A 23245-nucleotide genomic window follows, 5' to 3' on the forward strand; every position below is an offset into this window, starting at 1 on the left:
ATTTCCTGTAACTAGCAATTAGATTTAGAGGCTTGATTGGATTTAGATTTAAAAATACTTCATAGGTGGTTCTGTGTGTACTTCCTATCACATCACATCAACAGGGACATAATTGCTGATATTCATGAACACCCAGTTCAGGTGTTCTCAGCCTAATCCAATCATTATGAGATTTCCACTCAACTTTTACCCAGTAGTTTTATCATTTACAGATCACTGCTATCTAGATTCTTTATTTCACTAGGAGTTGCAAAATGGTGATTTTTATTCTCTTATTCATGTAATTTTTTTCTTGCGAGAAGAACTCTTCCCCTTTGTCCATTTGGAGATTCACATATGAAAGGAAAAAAAACAAACGTTTGCTTCTTTCATTTTAATTTTTTTTTTCTAGAATGAGTTGGTGTTCTAGCAACTTTCAAAGGGTAGCCATGAGTTTTCTTTTCGGATCATTTTAAATTTGTGTTTTTAAAAATAATCTTAATACGTTTCAATTCACAACAGTCACTATTCTTTTTGACAGTCAAATTGTTCCATATTTAGCAGTGGGAGCCCATTCAAGGTGGCCCTTACAACTTTTTCTCATGATCCTAGCAGTCTTGGATAGTTTCCTTGTTTTCTGTCACAAGAAGTCCAAGATTCTTACTATCTACATTTCCTACCCAAACCAGGACTCAGCCAATTCTCTAAGTATCCTAATCTCCTAGGTGGAAAATTATAGTATTGAGAGAACACAATCTGGGGATTCATTGCTCATTGTACTGGGTTGTCGCAGACTAAGCCTTTTTTATAGAGAGAGCTAAAAAAAACACGTTTGTTTTAGAAAGAATAAAGTTCTGATATTTCCAATTTGAATCTATAATTACTGGGTTTCATTTAACTTTTTTATTGATAACTCCTTTCTTGTATGTTTAAATATTAGTCATCATGGTATTAACATTATATACTTTATCCTACAGTGTACCTGTTAAGTCTCAATAAAAACTATACCAATATTTTTATTAATAGCAACCAAAAAATTACGGAATACTGTTAAGATATACCTCACTAGGGATGTCCAGTCAGAACACTGTTTTAATGTTACTTGAAATAATTCTTTGTGTGGTTATGTCACAAACTTAATATATGGGTATATTCATTTATTTTGGTTTATTTTCAAGTTTTTTGGGGGAGGCTGCCCTGCTTTCTTTTTAGATTTAATTTTGTTTTATAATTATGTAAAAGACTTAATGGTTCCCAAATCCAACGTAAGACAAGGCACATTCAGAGAGTTTAGCTTCCATCAGTGTCCCCTCTGCCTTGTTCCCTCCCCGAAAAGGAAATCACTTAGTTAACTTTTGGTTTATTCTGCCATTGTTACTTTTTAAAACCAAAAGCAAATACACACACATACAGTATTTATATCATTTCTTGCACAAAACGTATGATACTATTAAAACTGTCTACACAGGTTGCTTTTTTTCACATATCCTGGAGATGATTCTGTAACAGTAGAAATCTTCCTCATTCCATTTTGAAAGGGATTCATTACATGGATGTACCATGATTGATTCAGTCAGTCTCCCGTAGTTGGACATTTGGAAAACATTTTTGTTACCATTTCTATTAGAACAGGAGTCCCTTTCTTATCTAATCCCAGCCCCCATCCTCATATCTAGAAAGAAAAAGCTTTCTCCTCTTTTCAGTGAGAAATAGTTACAGGTGGTTGACTTGCTTCTCATGACTCACCCGGGTATCGGCTTCCCCTGCACTGGCAAGATTCTGACATTGTAAGTTGTAGCCTCCTTCCCAACTGGACAGAATAAGCTGCCAAAGAAACAAGAAAGAGGGGAGGGAATCAACACAAGAATTTGGACAAAACTAAATTTCCCATCCATATTTCTAATTGGCATCTATTCAAGGTTTGAGTAGAAACTTCCCCAAACTTGACTTGATCCCATCCTCAAACATTTATTATCAAAGGATTAATTCTTGCAAAGAACTGATATCAATGGTTATATTCCTTAATTAATATAATTTACTTCTAACCTTTTCTTTCTAAATTAAATCTAAAAGAAATATGATTTAGCTATCTTTTGAGGAACAAAATATTTTATGTTAGTAACTATCTAGTCATATGTTTCTATCAGTAAAATGTAGAATTAAATGTAAACAAATGTGAGGAAACTATACTAAATTTTTAATAATACTTCATATTAGCTTATACATAAATATTTCTCTTATTTATGAAGTACATATTATCATTTTTTTCTTTTTATAATTAAAATTTATTGGGGTGACAATGGATAGTAAAATTACATAGGTTTCAAGTATTCAATTCTGTATTATATCATCTATATATATCACATTGTGTGTTCACTACCCAGAGTCAGTGCTCCTTCCATCACAATATATTTGACCCCCTTTAACTTCTTCTACTGCCCCCCTCCCTCCTTATCCTCTGGTAACCGCTAAACTATTGTCTGTGTCTATGAGTTTTTGTTTCTTCATTTGTCTGTCTTTTCATTTATTGCTCAGTTTTATATCCCACATATCAGTGAAATCATATGGTTCTCGACTTTTTCTGTCTGACTTATTTCACTTAGCATTATAATCTCAAGATCCATCCATGTTGTCACTATTTCATTTTTTCTTACCACTGAATAGTATTCCATTGTGTATATATACCACATCTTCTGTATCCATTCATCTATTGAAGGACACTTTGGTTGTTTCCATGTCTTGACCATAGTAAATAAAGCTTCAATGAACATTGAAGCACATATGTCCTTATGGATAAATGTTTTCAGATTTTTTTGGTAGATACGCAGGAGAGGGATTGCTGGGTCATATGGTAATTCTCTTCTCAATTTTTTGAGGAACCTCCACACTGCCTTCCATAGCGGCTGCACCAGTCTGCATTCCCACCAACAGTGTATGAGGGTTCCTTTCTCTCCACAGCCTCTCCAACACTTGTAACTATTTGTCTTGTTGATGATAGCCATTCTGATTGGGGTGAGGTGATATCTCATTGTGGTTTTTATTTGCATTTCTCTGATGATTAGTGATGTTGAGCATTTTTTCATGTGTCTATTTGCCATTTGTATGTCCTCTTTGGAGAAATGTCTCTTCAGGTCCTCTGCCCATTTTTCATTTGGGTTGTTTGTTTTTTTGTTGTTAAGTTGTATGAGTTCCTTATATTTTTTGCATATTAGCTCCTTTTCGGAGGTGTTGTTTGCAAATATCTTCTCCCATTCAGTTGGTTGCCTCTTTATTTTGTCGACGGCTTCTTTTGCTATACAAAAACTTTTTAGTTTGATATAGTCCCATTCATTTATTTTAACTTTCACTTCCCTTGCCTTTGAGGTCAAATTCATAAAATCCTCTTTGAACCCAAGGTCCATAATTTTAGTACCTATGTTTTCTTCTATGCACTTTATTGTTTCAGGTCTTATGTTTAGGTCTTTGATCCATTTTGAATTAATTTTGGTACATGGTGACAGATAGCAGTCCAGTTTCATTCTTTTGTACGTGGCTTTCCAATTCTCCCAGCACCGTTTACTGAAGAGGCTATCTCTTCTCCATTGTATGTTTTTGGCTCCTTTGTCGAAAATTATCTGTCCATATTTTTTTTTTTTTTTTTTTTTTTGTATTTTTTTTTTTTTTAATTTATTTATTGGGGTGACAATTGTTAATGAAATTACATAATTTCAGGTGTACAATTCCGTATTACATCATCAATAAATCCCATTGTGTGTTCACCACCCAGAGTCAGTTCTCCTTCCATCACCATATATTTGATCCCCCTTACCCTCATCTCCCTCCCCCCACCCCCCTTACCCTCTGGTAACCACTAAACTATGTCTGTGTCTATGAGTTCTTGTTTCTCATTTGTTTGTCTTGTTTTTGGTTTATATACCACATATCAGTGAAATCATAGGGTTCTCTGCTTTTTCTGTCTGACTTATTTCGCTTAGCATTATATTCTCAAGATCCATCCATGTTGTCAGAAATGTTCCTATATCATCTTTCCTTAATGCTGAATAGTATTCCATTGTGTATATGTACCACAACTTCTTTATCCATTCATCTATCGAAGGACATTTTGGTTGTTTCCATGTCTTGGCCACCGTAAACAAAGCTGCAATGAACATTGGAGTACACGTGTCTCTATAGAGAAATGCTTTTATATTTTTGGGGTAGATACCCAGGAGAGCGATTGCTGGGTCATATGGTAATTCTATTCGTAATTTCTTGAGGAACCTCCACACTGCCTTCCATAGCGGCTGCACCAGTCTGCATTCCCACCAACAGTGTATGAGGGTTCCTTTTTCTCCACAGCCTCTCCAACACTTGTTGCTATTTGTCTTGTTGATGATAGCCATTCTGACTGGGGTGAGGTGATATCTCATTGTGGTTTTTATTTGCATTTCTCTGATGATTAGTGATGTTGAGCATTTTTTCATATGTTTATTTGCCATTTGTAAGTCCTCTTTAGAGAAATGTCTCTTTAGGTCCTCTGCCCATTTTTCAATTGGGTTGTTCGTTTTTTTGTTGTTGAGTTTCATGAGTTCCTTGTATATTTTGGATATTAGACCCTTATCGGAGGAACTATTTGCAAAAATCTTCTCCCATTCAGTCGGTAGCCTCTTTATTTTGTCGATGGTTTCTTTTGCTGTGCAGAAACTTTTAAGTTTCATATAGTCCCATTTGTTTATTTTATCTTTTACTTCCATTGCCTTTGGAGTCAAATTCATAAAATGCTCTTTGAACCCAAGGTCCATAAGTTTAGTACCTATGTTTTCTTCAATGCAGTTTATTGTGTCAGGTCTTATGCTTAAGTCTTTGATCCATTTTGAATTAATTTTGGTACATGGTGACAGATAGCAGTCCAGTTTCATTCTTTTGCACGTGGCTATCCAATTCTGCCAGCACCATTTATTGAAGAGGCTGTCATTCCTCCATTGTATGTTTTTAGCTTCTTTGTCAAAAATTATCTGTCCATATTTATGTGGTTTTATTTCTGGGTTCTCAATTCTATTCCATTGGTCTACGTGTCTGTTTTTCCGCCAATACCATGCTGTTTTGATTATTGTAGCCCTGTAGTACAAGCTAAAGTCAGGCAGTGTGATACCTCCAGCACTGTTCTTTTTTCTTAAGATTGCTTTGGCTATTCGGGGTCTTTTGTGGTTCCAAACAAATCTGATGATTTTTTGTTCTATTTCTTTAAAAAATGCCATTGGGATTTTGATGGGGATTGCATTAAATCTGTATATTGCTTTGGGTAATATGGCCATTTTAACTATGTTGATTCTTCCAAGCCATGAGCACGGAATGTCCTTCCATTTCTTTGTGTCATCTTCAATTTCTTTCAAAAATGTCTTATAGTTTTCAGCATATAAATCCTTCACATCCTTGGTTAAGTTTATTCCTAGGTATTTTATTCTTTTTGCTGCAATTGCAAAAGGAATTGTTTTTTCTATCTCTTTTTCTGAGATTTCATTGTTGGTATATAGGAAAGCAATGGACTTTTGTACGTTGATTTTGTAGCCAGCAACTTTACTGTATTCATTGATTGTTTCTAATAGCTTTTTGGTGGAGTCTTTAGGGTTTTCTATGTATAGCATCATGTCATCTGCAAAGAGTGACAATTTAACTTCTTCATTCGCAATTTGGATGCCTTTTATTTCTTTCTCTTGCCTGATAGCTCTGGCGAGGACTTCCAACACTATGTTGAAAAGCAGAGGTGATAGGGGACAACCTTGTCGTGTTCCTGAACGTAGAGCAAAGGGCTTCAGCTTTTCACCATTAATTATGAGGTTAGCTGAGGGCTTGTCGTATATGGCCTTTATTATGTTGAGGTATTTTCCTTCTATACCAATTTTAGTAAGTGTTTTAATCATAAATGGATGTTGTATCTTATCAAATGCTTTTTCTGCATCAATTGATAGAATCATATGATTTTTGTCCTTTATTTTGTTTATGTGATGTATCACATTGATGGATTTGCGAATGTTGAACCATCCTTGTGCCCCGGGGATGAACCCCACTTGGTCGTGATGAATAATCTTTTTAATGCATTGTTGTATTCGATTTGCTAGAATTTTGTTTAGGATTTTAGCATCTGTATTCATCAGAGATATAGGTCTGTAGTTTTCTTTTTTTGTGTTGTCCTTACCAGGTTTTGGTATCAGGGTAATGTTGGCCTCATAAAATGAGTTAGGGAGTACTGACTCTTCTTCAATTTTTTGGAAGAGTTTGAGCAGGATTGGTAGTAGATCCTCTTTGAAGGTTTGGTAGAATTCACTGGTGAAGCCATCTGGTCCAGGACTTTTGATTTTGGGAAGGTTTTTGATGACTGATTCAATTTCCTTACTGGTGATCGGCCTGTTAAGATTTTCCAGTTCTTCATGATTCAGCCTTGGAAGGCTATATGTTTCTAAGAACTTGTCCATTTCTTCTAAGTTATTAAATTTGGTGGCATATAGTCCTTCATAGTATTCTTGGATAATCCTTTGTATTTCTGTGGTGTCCGTGATAACTTCCCCTTTTTCATTTCTGATTTTGTTAATTAGTGTCTTCTCTCTTTTTATCTTAGTGAGTCTAGCCAAGGGTTTGTCGATTTTGTTAATCTTTTCAAAGAACCAGCTTTTTGTCACATTAATTTTTTCTATTGTCTTTTTGTTCTCTATTTCATTTAGTTCTGCTCTGATTTTTGTTATTTCCTTTCTTCTGCTGACCTTGGGTTTCGCTTGTTCTTCTTTTTCTAGTTTTTTAAGGTATAACATGAGGTTATTTATTTGGGATTTTTCTTGTTTCTTGAGATAGGCCTGTAATGATATAAATTTCCCTCTTATAACTGCTTTCGCCGCATCCCAAAAATTTTGGTAGGATGTATTTTCATTGTCATTTGTTTCTATATATCTTTTGATCTCTCCTCTAATTTCTTCTTTGAACCAGTCGTTCTTTAAAAGTATGTTGTTTAATCTCCATGTATTTGTGTTTCTTTTTGCTTTCTTTTCGCAGTTGATATCCAATTTCAAAGCCTTGTGATCAGAGAATATGCTTGGTATGATTTCAATCTTCTTAAATTTGCTGAGGCTGCTTTTATGTCCCAATATATGGTCTATCCTTGAGAATGTTCCATGTACACTCGAAAAGAATGTATAATCTGATGTTTTAGGATGAAGTGCTCTATATATGTCAATGATGTCCATTTCATTTAATGTGTCATTTAGTGCTGCAATTTCATTATTTATTTTCTGTTTGGATGATCTATCCATAGCTGTCAATGATGTATTTAAGTCCCCTAGTATAATTGTGTTTTGGTCAATTTCTCCCTTTAGTTCTGTTAGTAGTTGCTTGGTGTATTTTGGTGCTCCCTGATTGGGGGCATAAATATTGATGACTGTTATGTCTTCTTGTTGTATAGTCCCCTTTACCATTATGAAATGTCCATCTTTGTCTCTTGTTATCTTTTTCACCCTGAAGTCTGTTTCATCTGATATCATTATGGCTACACCTGATTTTCTCTGGGTACCATTTGCTTGGAGTGCCAGTTTCCACCCTTTCACTTTGAGTCTATGCTTGTCCTTGTAGCTGAGATGTGTCTCTTGGAGACAGCATATGGTTGGGTTTAGTTTTTTGATCCAATCTGCTACTCTGTGCCTTTTTATTGGTGAGTTCAGTCCATTTACATTTAGGGTGATTATTGATACGTGAGGATTTCCTGTCATTCTATCTTTAGTTTTCTGGTAAGGCTGTGTCTCCATTGTTTCTTTGCCTTTTTGTTGTTGTCTATTATTTCTGTGTGGTGGTATTCTATGATGTTTCCCTCTGTTTCTTCTTTTATTACAGTATATATTTCAGTTCTGGATTTTTTTTGAGTGGTTACCCTTAAGATTATGTAAAAGTAAGTTTGATATTTAGAGTATTCCATTTTCTTCAGCACGCTTACTTTCTCCATTCCCATATTCCGGTTCAGGCCTTTACGCTCCCCCTTTTTATGTTTCGGTTGCCACAAATTGTCCCTGTTGATGGTGGTTTAATAGCCTCCTTTAGTATTTCTTGTAGTGCAGGTCGTGTATTAGAAAATTCCCTCAGCTTCTGTATGTCTGGAAAGGTCTTTATTCCTCCTTCATATCTAAAGGATATCTTCGCTGGATATATTATTCTTGGCTCATGATTTCTCTCTTTCAATAGTTTGAATATTTGGTTCCACTCCCTCCTGGCTTGTAGAGTTTCTGCTGAAAAATCGGATGATAATCTAATGGGCTTTCCTTTGTAGGTTACCGTCTTCTTTTCCCTGGCTGCCTTGAGGATTCTTTCTTTGGAGTTAATTTTAGACAGCTTGAATACAATGTGTCTTGGAGAAGGCCTGTTGGGATTGAGGTAATTAGGTGTTCTATTTGCTTCTTGGATTCGAGGATCCAATTCTGTCCACAAATTTGGGAAGTTCTCATTGACAATTTCTTTGAGTATATTCTCTGTTCCCTTCTCTCTTTCTTCTCCTTCTGGTATGCCCATTATTCTTATATTGCTCTTTCTGATGGAGTCAGAAAGTTCTTGTAGAGTTCTTTCGTTTCTTTTAAGTCTCAAGTCTCTTTCTTCTTCCATCTGTGTAATTTCCAGGTTTCTATCTTCGATGTCACTGATTCTTTCTTCCATCTGGTCAACTCTACTACCTAAGCTGGTTATTTCATTCTTAATTTCTTCTATTGAGTTCTTAATCTCCAGAAATTCCATTTGGTTCTTTTTTAAAATTTCAATCTCTTTCGTAAAATGCTCATGTTGTTCTTTGATTGCGTTTCTGAGTTCATTAAATTGCCTTTCTGTGTTTTCTTGCATCTCTTTGAGGTTTTTCAGAACTGCAATCTTGAATTCTCTATCATTTAAGTCACATATTTCCATATCTCTAAGTTCCTTTTCTGGAGACTTTTCACTTTCTTTTTGAGCTGTCTTGTTGCTTTGGTTATTCATGGCAATTACTGATTTATTATTTCTCTTCCTAGACATCTACAGGAGTGGTTTATTCAACAGGTTGATAGGAAGAGGTCTCTCTGACACAGTAGTGCTATATTTTCTCTGCACTTTTCCAGCTTCTCACACGATGGGGGGATTCCCTGGGAGACGGGCCTCTCCTCTGTTAACAGTTCACCTGGGTCATAGGGCGTCACCTCCCTGTGGGGGTGCGGAGAGCTTTTGAAGTTCCAAAGCTCTTTCTGCACCCGATTCAGAGCCCGTATGTTTCAGCAGTTCTGTTTACTCCTGCAGGGATCCGCCCAGATAGGTGGGGCCAGGGGCGGGGTGAGTTGTGAGAGGTGGCCCAGAGCAATGGCGGCGACCACCACCACAGCCGGTCCTGCTTCCACAGCTCCCTCCCCTTTGCCGTAACTAGTTGGGCTGCGAATCTGTTTCTGCAGTCCACAGTTCTCAGAACAGCAAAGATCCTGTCCTTGTGATCTGACACTGTTATTGTTCCGATTCTAGCCCAGGGCAGGTGGGGGCGGGGCGAGCTCTGGGAGGGTAGGGAGGGGCGGCTAGTCTCAGTGCCTAAGGCTTCCGTTCTCCGCTCGGCAGTGAGGGCTTAATCACAGTTTTCAGCCTTCTTCCCTCAGTCTTTTCTCCGAGGTCTGCCGTGAACGTTGGGTTCAGCTGTGCTATATGCTGCCCCCTCAGCCCTGTGGGCCGTAAGCGGAGCCCTAGCAGTCCGAGTCCTTCCCTCTCCCGCAGCTGCGGTAGTTCCGGGATGCAGCGAGCTCGGAGCACTGAGCTAGGTCTGTGTCCTGCGCCCGCGGGGCTCCGTCCCGCACTTCTCCCTTCCCTCCTCCCCCGCTCGCGCGATTCACCCACCTGGAGGTGAATTCAGTAGTGGACCTCTTCGTCTTGCCTGTCTGCTGTGCAGGGAGTGTTTTGTGGAGTTATTGTTGTCCAATTAGTTGTAAATTCCAGGAGAGCTTTACAGAGGCTCACCTCACGCCGCCATTTTGATCCGGATTATCTGTCCATATTTATGTGACAATTCTCTGCCATCTGTCTGTGTGTCTGTTTTTCTGCCAATACCATGCTGTTTTTATTATTGTTGCTCTGTAGTACAAGTTGATGTCAGGGGGAGTGTGATATCTCCAGCATTGTTCTTTTTTCTTAGGATTATTTTGACTATTCAGGGTCTTTTGTGGTTCTATACAAATTTGATGATTTTTTGTGCCATTTCTTTAAAAAAATGCCATTGGGATTTTTGATGGGGATTGCATTAAATCTGTATATTGCTTTGGGTAAAATGGCCATTTTAACTATGTTTTTTTGTGTGTGTCTTAATTGGGGAATATTGGGGAACAGTGTGTTTTTCCAGGATGTCAAGTTGTTGTTTTCAATCTAGTTGTGGAGGGCGCAGCTCACCGGTCCATATGGGAAACAAACCAGCAACCTTGGTGTTATGAGCTTGCGCTGTAACCCACTGAGCCATCTGGCCACCTCTATGTTGACTCTTCCAATCCATGAACAAGAAATGTCTTTCCATTTCTTTGTGTCTTCTTCAATTTCTTTTTAAATATCTTATAGTTTTCAGTGTATAACTCACCTCCTTGGTTAAGTTTATTCCTAGGTATTTTATTCTTTTTGTTGCAATTGCAAAAGGAATGTTTTAAAAGATTTCTTCATCTGAGATTTCATTGTTAGTAGATAGGAATGCAATGGATTTTTGTACATTGATTTTGTAGCTGTCATCTTTACTGTATTCGTTTATTGTTTCTAATATTAGGTTGGTTTTCGCAATGTAACCTTTTAAACCGCTATTACTTTTGCTCCAACCTGATAGCTTTTTGTGGAGTCTAGGGTTTTCTACATAAAGCTTCATGACATCTACAAAAAGTAACAATTTAACCTCTTTATTCCCAATTCAGATGCCTTTTATTTCTTTCTCTTGCCTGATTGCTCAGGCTAGGACGTCCAATACTTCCAATACTATGTTGAATAACAGTGGTGATAGAGGACAGCCCTGCTTATTCCTGAATGTAGAGCGAAGGGCTTCAGTTTTTCACTGTTAATTATGATATTAGCTGAGGTTTGTCATATATGGCCTTTATGATGTTAAGATATTTTCCTTCTATACCCAGTTTATTAAGTATTTTAATCATAAATGGATGTTGTATCTTGTCAAATGCTTTTTCTGCATCTACTGATATAATCATGACTTTTGTCCTTTATTTTATGTGATGTATCACATTGATCAATTTGTGTATGTTGTGTATGTTGAGCCCCAGGGATGAACCCCACTTGGTCATGAATAATCTTTTTAATGCATTGTTCTATTTGATTTGCTAGAATTTTGTTTAGAATTTTGCATCTGTATTCATCTGAGATATTGGTCTGTAATTTTCTTTTCTTGTGTTATCCTTACCAGATTTTGGTATCAGGGTAATGTTGGCCTCATTAAATGAGTTAGTGAGTTGTTTCTTCAATTTTTTGGAAGAGTTTGAGAAAGACAAGTGTTAGATCCTCTTTGAATGTTTGGTAGAATTCACTAGTGAAGCCATCTGGTCCTGGACTTTTGCTTTTGGAAAGGTTTTGGATGACTGATTCAATTTCCTTACTGGTGATCAGTGTATTTAGATTTTCCCATTCTTCGTGATTCAGCCTTGGAAGGCTATATGTTTCTAAAAACTTGTCCATTTCTTCTAGGTTGTTGAATTTGGTGGCATACCGTCCTTCATAGTATTCTTGGATGATCCTTTGTATTTCTGTGGTGTCCGTGATAACTTCCCCTCTTTCATTTCTGATTTTGTTTGCCTGGGTCTTTTCTCTTTTTGTCTTAGTGAGTCTAGCCAAGGGTTTGTCAATTTTATTTATCTTTTCAAAGAACCAACTCTGTTGCATTAATCTTTTTTCTATTGTCTTTTTGTTATTTATTTCATTTAGTTCTGCTCTGATTTTTATTATTTCCTTCCTTCTGCTGACATTAGGTTTCATTTGTTCTTTTTTCTAGTTCTTTAAGGAGTAATGTGAGGTTGTTTATATGGGATTTTTCTTCTTTCTTGAGATAGGTCTGTAATGATAAAAATTTTCCTCTTATTACTGCTTTTACTGCATCCCAATAATTTTGATAGGATGCATTTTCATTCTCATTTCTTTCTATGTATCTTTTGATCTCTCCTCTTATTTCTTCTTTGACCCAGTCGTTTTGTAAAAGCATGTTGTTTAATCTCCACATATTTCTGGTTTTTCCTTTCTTTTTGCAGTTGATATCCAATTTCAAAGCCTTGTAATCAGAGAATATGCTTGGTATGACTTCAATCTTCTTAAATTTGCTGAGGCTAGTTTTATGTCCCAATATTTGGTCTATCGTTGAGAATGTTCCATGTACAGTAGAAAACAATGTATAGTCTGATGTTCTAGGATGAAGTGCTCTATACATGTCAATTATGTCCATTTTGTCTAATGTGTCATTTAGGGCTGATATTTCCTTATTTATTTTTTGTTTGGATGACCTATCCATTGCTGTCAATGATGTACAGTATTTAGGTCCCCTACTATAATTGTGTTTTGGTCAATTTCTCCCTTTAGTTCTATTAGTAGTTGCTTGGTATATTACGGTGCTCCCTGACTGGGGGCATAAATATTGATGACTGTTATGTCTTCTTGTTGTATAGTCCTCTTTATCATTATGAAATGTCCATCTTTGTCTCTTGTTACCATTTTTTATCCTGAAGTCTGTTTCATCTGATACCAGTATGACTACACCTGCTTTTCTCTGGATACCATTTGCTTGGAGTATCAATTTCCAACCTTTCACTTTGAGTCTACATTTGTCCTTGTAGCTGAGACGTGTCTCTTGGAGGCAGCATATGGTTGAGTTTTGTTTTTTGATCCAATCTGCTACTCTGTGCCTTTTTACTGATTTCAGTCCACTTATATTTAGGATGATTACTGACATATGAGAATTTCCTATCATTCTATCTTTTGTTTTCTGTAGGACAGTGTCTCCATTGTTTCTTTGCCTTTTTGTTGCTGTCTGTTATTTTAGTGTGATGATATTCTATGATTTTTTCCTCTGTTTCTTCTTTTTTTATGTTATATATTTCAGTTCTGGATATTTTTTGAGTGGTTACCATTAAGTTTCATTAAGTTTCATTAATATGAAAGTTTCATATTTACAGTGGCCCTTTTTCTTGAGCATGCTTTTTATCTCCATTCCCCTTTGCATGTTCAGACCTTTACTCTCTCCCCTTTATGATTTTGTTGTCACGTTATCTTTACTTTTGCTGTGAGTTGATTTCTGAGTTACAGTAGCAAGCTGTCTTTTTGTTCTTTTTCCCTTTTTTAAAAAATTTTTTTCTTTACCCCATATGTTATGCGTAAGTGTATAGTGTCCTGTTTTTTGTAGGGGTTGCCATTTCCTGCTTCTGTCTGCCTATTCATAATATTACTCATGGTTTTGTATTCTTTTGATTTTTTGTTTAAGTTGAATAGCCTCCTTCAGTATTTGTTGTAATGCAGGTTATATGTTAGAGAAATCCCTCAGCTTCTGTATGTCTGGAAAGGTAACCTAACAAAATCCAGAATAGAGTCTGACATTGTATAGGAATGCCATACATATTTGTTGAAAGAGTTACTAACTTAAGTGGTAATTTCCTGGACTCAGCAAACATCAGGCCAAGGCATAACAAGTTAGCAAGGTTAACTTAACCTATCACTCGCCTGGTGTCTATTAAACATACCCCAAAAGTGCCAAAGAAAAGACCTTCTCCCTGCCCTGAAAGAGGCTGCAATCAGAGGAGGCTAGGAAGGCAATCTGCAGTAGCAATTTTGAACCAAGAGATGTAAAATTGTGACAAGAAAAGCAGTGGATAAAATTCATAGAAGGGAATGAGCTCAGCGTGGATGTTCTTCCTAAAAGACAAACCATTTACTTGTTTGTTCACACACTAAACTGTTGTCCTTGTTCCGGCTGATGGTGACTAATATTCCCTTTAGAATGTACAAAGCCTTTAGCACTTACTAACTCCTACGTATACTGTTCTGTGAGCATTTCAAGTACAGAAACCCTGCCTCTCCACCTTCGCAGCCCCGAGGCTTGGTACACTCCACAGAGCCTCCAAGTGCTCACTGCATGTTGGCTGAACAGAACCCATTAATCCTCACATCTGACTGAGTTCAGAAGGGCAAATACCATATCTCCATTTCAAGGACAAGTTGCCTAAGGTTCAGAGAGCCTAAGTAACTCCTCTAAAATTACAAAGTGACAGAGCTGACACATGAGTTCAGATCTGACTCCACTACACGAAAGCTTCCAGCAGGTACTGGAACTTTCAACGTAGTTAGACCTTTAGGCTGGAACTTCCGATGCAGCTGATACTTCTGACAACGAGCCAATGATGAGTATCTTTCCTTTTGTTATACAGAGAAACTAATTCCATAAATTACTATCTCGCCAGCTCATCTAGCGACCTAAAATTCACTTAGTAAAGAACCTAATACAAATTCCCCTTTCAGAGTCAGGTAAATTAGTGAGCTCACCCATGTGTACGATTTTAGAGCCACTGGCATGGCTTTTCTGATTCCAAATCCTATCTCCTGCACTTTGATGCCTAAAATTCCACTATTAGTGTTTTATTGCAGTCATTTTAGATAATGGTTGTTAACAATTATTAGAATGGTGCATATTAGACTAATGAACAGATTGAATTCTATAGGAGAGACGACCTCTATTTTAGGCAAGGATTTACCTATTTATTTTAGAATTCAAGGACACCAGGAAGGCAGCTATACTTGTGCCATTAACAGCCATTTGTAATTTATATGAATGATTTTATCCTAACTTTTCCCTGAAAAATATTTTGTTCTCTCTCTCTCTCTCTCTCTCTCTCTCTCTCTCTCACTCTCTTTCGGTTATATAGGCTGGACACTTTTCTTTCCCTAATAAAATTACTTGGGTTTGACACTTCACAAAGGAATGGAGAGTATGTGATATGATGAGGGCAGCTAGAACTGAGCTGGAATGTCTACTCAGACCTCTAAAAGTCAATCCTGAGAAACAGCTATGCCACAAATATTTGTATTTCAGTCAAACGAACTGCAGTGGTATTTAATTTTAAAAAGACTCTGTTATTTAATAGCTGTCAATTCTCAGGCAAACCATGTAACTTTTCTAAGTCTCAGTATTATTATGTGTAAAAGGAGAAAATTATTATTATTAGTTTCAGGTTGCAAAACAACATAATGATTAGACATTTTCACCCCTCACAAAGTGATAATCCCCCAAGTCTACTACCCCTCTGACATCATACATAGCTATTATAATACCATTGATTATGTGTTATATCCCATGACTATATAAATGTATATTTAACTACAGTTGATATTCAATATTATATTAGTGTCAGGTGTACAGCACAGTGGTTAGGCATTTATATAATCTATGAAGTGATCCCCCATAAGTCCAGAACCCATCTGACACCCTACATACCAGTAGTCTTTATAACATTATTGACTATATCCCCCATACTATATTTCATGTCCCCATGACTATTTTATCACTACCAATTTGTACTTCCTAATCCCTTCATCTTCTCACCCACGCCCAACGCCCCTCCCATCTAGCAACCATCAGTTTGTTTCTTTTTATATATGAGTCTATTCGTTTGCTTGTTTCTTCTGTTCTTTAGATTCCAAATATAAGTGAGATTATCTGGTATTTATCTTTCTCAGTCTGACATTTCACTTAGCATAATACCCTCTAGGTCCATCCATGTTTTTACAAATGTTAAGATTTCATTCTTTTTTATGGCAGAGTAATACTCCATTGTATAAATGTACCACAATTTCTTTATCCAGTTGTCTATTGATGGGCATTTTGGTTGTTTCCATATCTCGGCTATTGTGAATAGTGCTACAGTTAACACAGTGGTGCCTATATATTTTGAATTAGTGTTTCGGATTTCTTTGGGTAAGTACTCAGGATTGGAACTGCTGGGTCATAAGGTAATTCTATTTTTAATTTTTTGAGGAACCTCCATTCTGTTTTCCATAGTGACTGCACCAATTTGCATTCCCACCAACAGTGCACAAGAGTTTCCTTCTCTCCACATCCTCGCCAATGCTTGATATTTGTTGTTTTTTTGATGAGTCATGCTGACAGGAGTGAGGTGATATCTCATTGTGGTTTTTATTTGCATTTCTCTAATGATTAGGGACGTTGAGCATCTTTTCATATGTCTATTCGCCATCTGTATGTCTTCTTTGGAGAAATGTCTATTCAGGTCCTCTGCCCTGGATTTTTTAATTGGATTTTTTTGACATTGAGTTGTATGAGATTTTTATGAATTTTGGACATTAACCCCTTATCAGATGTATCATTGGCAAATATCTTCTCACATTCAGTAGGATGTCTTTCTGTTTTGTTGATGGCTTCCTTTACTGTGAAAGGAATTGATGTAGTCCCATTTGTTTATTTTTCCTTTTGTTTCCCTTGCCCGAGGGGGATATATCAGTAAAAATGTTACAAAGAGTAATGTCTGAGAGTTAACTTCCTATATTTTCTTCCAGGAGTTTTAAGGTTTCGGGTCTTACATTTAAGTCCTCAAATCCCATTTGAAATCCATTCTTGTATGTGGCATCAGAAGGTGGTCCAGTTTCATTTTTTTGCATGTATTTGTCCAGTTTTCCCAGCACCATTTATTAAAGAGACTATCTTTACCCCAATGTAAATTTTGCTTCCTTTGTCATAGATTAAATGACCACATAGGCATGGATTTATTTCTGGACTCTCTATTTGGTTCCATTGATTTATATTTCTGTTTTTATGCAAATAAAGAGGATAAAATTATATGATCCCATTCAGACCTAAATTGTGATTTTAAATTACAATGAAAAAAAAAATTACAATGAAAGATCAGGGCTAAAGAAATAGGCCTAAATTAGGATAAAAAAAATTCAAATTAGAAACAAAGACTTCTAGGGCTTTTGGAAGGAATAATATCAAATGCTGGAACAAGTTCTTGGGATCTTAAAGAACAGGACTGATAACAACCTTGGATAGTTTCAGTGTGCTAGATTTAATTGCTTTTTAGAATCTCTCTATTATGGACTATAGCTTAGCTACATAAACACTTACCTCTGCCAGCATATACATGGAGAGAAGTGTGATTCCAAGATTATACAAGGTGAGGATTCCCTTCAGGGAAAGGGCATGTCTGTTCTTCATATATTTGTTACCCAGCCATATTGAAAGTAGATACAAAACAGTAAGAAAAAATGTAGGAAGGTAAGAGTCCAACATGAACCATCCTCTGACTCGAGAATCTGAAAAGAAACACATACCGTGGGAATCCTGAAGAGTAACACTTCTGTATGTTATAAGATACTGGCACATATACTTTATTTGTACATACGAAATACAATAGGGAACATAGGACACAGCATTCAGGAAGCTAGATTTGGATTATCATTCGGAAGAAGAAACCAGTGGGGGCTGGAATGGATAAAGAAGGTGTCATGGAGCCAACAGCTTAAGCTGAACATGGAATGACAGGAAAAGGTAATGAAGATGGAAAGTGACAGTTCTTGAATGTCTACTTTGGAATAATTACTATATTTATTTGCTCTAACTCAGTAACTATGAAGTAAGTATGTTATGCCATCTTATGGATGAAAAAAACTGCTCACAAAACTTTAGTAACTTGCAAAAGGCCACAGAACAGTCGGCTGCAGAGTCAGGATTTGAATTCACATCTGACTCGTGGCCATCATACCTTGCTGCTGCTTCCTGTGAAGAAGTTTCACAGGAAGGCTAGAAAGCAGATTAATACTGTAACCTAATTCCTAAAACCCACACTCCCTGGAATTTGCCTGGGATCATTGTGCAGTAAATCAGGTACGGACTTAGAGTTCAGCTGATCCCAACAGAGCAATGGGATTTCAGCATGGCATGCATGAGAGCTGAAGACTGTAGAGGCAAAGCCTTGGAGCTGATGATTCAGAACTGAGAGCAGAAAGTAAAGCCAAGGACCCAAATCTGCCCAAGGACTAGAAGTACAAACAGCCAGGAGGCCAGAACTTAGACACATCAAGTGTCCCTTACTCTGGACAGTGAAAATTTAAAACCCTAAATAAAACAGACATAATCAATTTATAATATAATTAGTAACACCTGAAAATAACTTTAGGCACAAAATGATTTTTGTTCTCTATTTTGCTTTCTTTTGTTGTTGTTTAAATAAAAGTAATGATTTGGCCTAGAATTATAACAACTGCATGCTGTGTTTAATCTCCATAAATAGAGTTGCAAGAGCTGGTTCCTCCAGAAGATAAAGCCCTTTTCTTGATCTCTGTGGTTCTTCCAGGCTGCCTCTCTGTCTGCTCTACTCTACTCCATCTACCCCCAGCCTCTCTTTAAACCACTCCACCTACCGAGCGCCATTTCTAAGAAAAGGGTCTTCTCAAGCTCTATCCCACCCCTTCTTCTGTAAACTTCTCCCATTTGTGATAGAAACAAGAAAGGTAAGAAAGAAACATTCATGTGACTAAGATAATACCTTTCATTCTACTAGCTCGTAATTATCCGTCATGAAAGTTTGTGCTATGGGTCACTTCCTAATGTTTATCTCCTTATTGAAATCTTACTCATCCTTTCATGCCCAGGTAAAGGTCCTGCCTTCTGAAGGGAGCCATTGCCTACTGCTCTTTCCTAACTAGAGCTCCTCATCAATATAACAAAATAATTATCATTTTACAATTTATGTTATTATAGCTATAAAATTGTTATTATAACTAACATTCACTGATCACTGATTCTGTGCCACACACTGTTCCAAAGCCCTTTACACGTATTAACTCTCAAAGCGATTTTATTATATGGGTGGTATTATTTTTAACAGCTTTATTGAGGTGTCATTGATACACAGAATCCTGCACTTACTTAATGTGTACAGTGATAATTTTGGACACATGCAAATACCTGTGAGGCCATCACCATAGTCAGAGTAATAGACATACAGGTGATATTATCCCCAGTTTATGTTTGAGAAAAAATGAACCACGAAGTGTAAAAAACATCAAGTAACTTGTACTAAACTGCTACTCTACCTCCTGTTATGCTATTAGGGGTTGAACTGTGTTCCCCAAAAGATATGTTCAAGTCCTAACTTCTGGTACCTATGACTGTGACTATATTTGGAAATAGGGTCTTTGCAGATGTGATTAAGTTAAGATGAGGTCATGTGGATTAGGGTGGGCCCTAACCAGGTGATCGGTGCCCTCATAAGGAGGAGATTTGGATTCAGGGACACAAAGAGAACGTTATGTGAAGACAGAGGCAGAGATTGGAGTGAGGCATCTATAAACCAAAGGCTGCCAAAGCTTACTGGAAAGTACCAGAAGTTAGAAAGGCATGGAACAGTCTTCCCTAGAACCTTAAGGGACCAGAGCTCTGGCAACACCTTGATTTCAAACTTGTAGCCTCGAAAACTGAGAATAAATTGCTGTTATTTTAAGCCAGACGGTTTGTGGTACTTGGTTATTGCAGCCCTAGGAAGCTAATATACATGGTTAACTTCATGGCTTTCCAACTGTTTCACGTGATAGTTTTACCTTCCCAACTATAGTATAAGCTCCATGGGACAGAGGAGGCCTTACATTTCTACTCTCAGAACTAGTAGAGCACCTCAAGGTTTTTTTTTCCTTATGTCATGGTCCTGCAAATATTTGCTACAATTGTTAGGAAGGATCATAATGATTCTAACCAAAAGACAGGAACAAGTACTTGTAACAAGATTATTATCTCTGGGACTTGGGAAATGTTAGCTCTGCATCTGTGTCAGGTACTCGCCCAGAACAACATCCCCTGATGGTGTTAATATGGGACAGGGAAGATCAAAAAAGGCTTGGGGACATCGGGAAGCTGACTGGGGGCTCCCAGTCAACTAAAGCTTGAGCCACTTTTAGGAAGGGGACAAGGATTCATGATGGCCTACATGCCAGACTATCTGTCACTGTGGAGGTCACCTAGTCCAGCTGTCAATTATCCATCTTACAGTCTCTTTGCTACATAGGAGACATCCATAAAAATGGCCAAAGCTGAGTAAACAACTGCAATCATATCCTTAATTGATCCCATGTCCACGTTATTCCAGATCATGGTAATGTTACCTACGACAAAGTTCAGTGTGAAGCTGGCTCAGAGAGACTGTTACTTAACTCTAGAAAGCCACAGTCATCAAAGGTCCTTCCACGCCCAAGTTAGGGTGTTACAACACTGCCTGCTGGAACTGGAAGGCAGTGATCATATGAAATGAAGTGGTTACGAGATACAGGTATCCCATCCGGCCTATCCCCCAGGATCACCACAAGGATGAAAAGGAAAAAAAACAAAACAAAGCCAAAGACTACGTGAAAGTATTTTTTAAAAAGCTCTGCTGAATCACAGAATATTTTATTAAAATTATATAAATAGTCATTCACTTACAATGACTTAGAATAGTTTATGGAGCCTATACAGAAAATGGAGAGTGGTCTAAATAATCTGTAAGTGATTATTCTGTTTAAAGATCTTTGAGGAAAAAAGAAAACCTCATTTCCCTCCTCCCCCCACCCAACAGTGCTAAGGACATAACTTGTATATTTTTCACAGCTTTGTGAACCTTCAAGGCGCAAATGAAACAAAACATATTGCTTAGAATGTATTCATTTATTTGCAAAATATACAGTGCCTAACCTGTTTCTGGAACTGTAATAAGCCCTGGAGATATAGTCATGGTTCCTGCCCTCATGGGAGAAAGAGCTCTTCGTAACAGGAAAGTATATGAAGGAAATTAAGAGAGGCTGAAACGAATAATAAGGGGGCTACTTTAGAGGGGCAAATTCCCTAACATCTTTGCTAGAGAAAGCCCACCTGAGAAGGTAACATTTGAGCTGATACCTGAAGTATAAGAAGGGGCTCACTGTATTGGCGGATGGAGTAGAAAATAGTGGGGAGGAATTCCAGGCTCAGTACATGGAAGAATGTGCTGAGCAGGCTCAGCACATGGAAGAATTTTATATACTATGTTTCTCCGAAAATAAGACCTACCCCGAAAATAAGCCCCAGTTAAGATCGTCAGCCAGACGGACGCATTTAGTACATTATGACGATGTTCCAGAAAAAGATGACATGACTGTATTTGAATAAATGTAGATTGTTGTACATGAAAAAATACGCCCTAATGCATCTTTTTGAGCAAAAATTAATATAAGACCCGGTCTTATTTTACTATAAGACCAGGTTCTTATAACATAATAATATAATATAATGTAATGTAATATAATATAATATAATATAATATAATATAATATAATATAATAAATATAATACCAGGTCTTATATTAATGTTTGCTTCAAAAGATGTATTAGAGTTGATTGTCCGGCTAGGTATTATTTTCAGGGAAACACGAAAGTACTGAGTTGAGAGGAAAGAGTCATTAAATATACATCAATTAGACATTGAATCAATTGGCACATAGCAGTAATCTAAGTGACTGGTGGTGGAGGAATGATCGAGAGACTCAATGACCGAGAGTTTAGGAGCTCAACCTAACGGCTCCAATAGGGACAGCTCACACATCTTTAAAGATAATTTGTCGGGACACGTAAGGGCAGAAAGACTACATACGACTGTGCATGTGAGGAAGGTCGAGGGTGAATGGGTGATGGCGAGAGGAGCAGCAGCTGTATACACTGAGATGGAAAGCTACCGTCTACTTTGGTAGTCAGTTTTTGGTAACTTTGGTAGCTGGAGAGACACCAAAGGGCAGTATGGCACTGCATTCTATTCCTGCTTCCTGCTCCCAGAACCTGAGTCCCAGGAGAATGAGCAGGAGAAACGAGGCATTCTGGGTGTTCTGCGAGAAGGCTAGCAAAGGTGAGGTATGTGAAGTCTCTAAATGTTGGGTACCATACTATTTTCAAGACACCAAAAGTGATATCATCCTCTTCTATAACTAAATGCAGTGTTCCTTCCATATTAAGTTCTCGAGGAGCTTACTCACCTCGAGGTCCAAACATGTTGTCCAAAAAAGCATTGACTTCATCATCAAAGGCCTTTAGATGCTCCTGAAAAATTAAAGAAAAAAATGATTTAGGTGGGTTTTTTTGGGAAACTTAAACTACTACCAACAATGTTGAGCTGACAGAATCCCCAGGGGTCCCAGCTTCAGGGACTTGGACGACAAAGACTTAAGGAAAGTGAACCAGTAAATGTAGCCTCACCTCTCACAGCTTGTAAAGATTTGGAAGGAAACAAGTCCTCTTTCATTTCCTTAGGCAAAAGTAGTCCTGACAAAACAGGGTTGGTACATTTAAACATTGAAGGGTTATTGACCTTAATTCCATTTCCCTCTAGAACGCTTAGAGGTATAAGCTTTTCCATAAGCAACTTCTATTGTTGCAGTTAACAGGAGTTGTGTGCAAGCAACAGGGAAATTCTATTCCTGCAAGATAAAATGTAAGTATTTAATGAAAACTCAGTTGAATTGTATCACAAAGCTGACCTTAAAGGGGACATGTTTTTCAAATAAGGAAATTAAGCATTACAGCTAGTTTTTTCCATTACCTTTATATTTTGTTTGATTTCAAAACTTCTAAAAAATACATTAACATCTATTTAATATTACAGTAAAAAGAGTGCTGGGGTACATGAGATTACTGCCACTTTAATTGATTGAAGAATCTCTGCCAACAATCTTAAGGTTAATAAAGGGGCTTCTGGCTGTTGATTTAGCTCCTATTCATGCTGGTCTGCTACTATACAGCTCCAAATACCTACTAAGGGGTTCCCTACCCCTGTACAAAGGTCTACAATACCCCCTCAAGCAAAGCAAACAAGGGGCAGGGCACTCCCCAGTGTTCCTAGGACAGCAATCTTTGATGAGGATTTTGGGCCCATGGAACCTAAGAAGTTCATAGAACATTCTCTATAATCAATAGGACGGCAGTCAAAAGCATCCCATTCTCAAAGAAAGTCTAAGTGCCAAAGAGGAGAATTAATTTACTGGCATCTGAAGAGAAGATCCACATGTCCGGTGACTGGCACACGCTATTCCTTATTGGTGACTTTGATCTTAAGAGAAATTTCAAGGAAACTTAGGTCTTTGGGAACTTTAGGAAGGAGGATGAAGATTAGAGACTAATATTTATTAGTACCTACTACTGCTGGCCAATGTATTAGGAACTTTATTCTTTCATAATATCTCTATAAAAAGTATCTGGGCTAAATTAAATAAAGCTTGGAAGTTTTTAAAT

At 37.3% G+C, this 23245-nt stretch overlaps 1 protein-coding gene across 1 annotated transcript in view; it reads right to left on the bottom strand.

Annotated features, from left to right (window-relative positions):
- Window positions 1-23245, bottom strand: part of ELOVL2 (ELOVL fatty acid elongase 2) — an 84747-nt gene that overhangs the window by 10970 nt on the left and 50532 nt on the right. Inside the window, exons 2-4 of the mRNA XM_081054654.1 lie at window positions 21994-22057; window positions 17087-17274; window positions 1726-1803 (exon numbers count right to left, since the gene is read on the bottom strand). Of these exons, the coding sequence (XP_080910780.1) occupies window positions 1726-1803; window positions 17087-17274; window positions 21994-22057 (330 nt within the window). The remainder of the gene's footprint in view (window positions 1-1725; window positions 1804-17086; window positions 17275-21993; window positions 22058-23245) is intronic.

This window comes from Rhinolophus hipposideros (genome assembly GCF_964194185.1).
Source record: "Rhinolophus hipposideros genome assembly, chromosome: 8".
Classification (NCBI taxonomy): Eukaryota; Metazoa; Chordata; class Mammalia; order Chiroptera; family Rhinolophidae; genus Rhinolophus; species Rhinolophus hipposideros.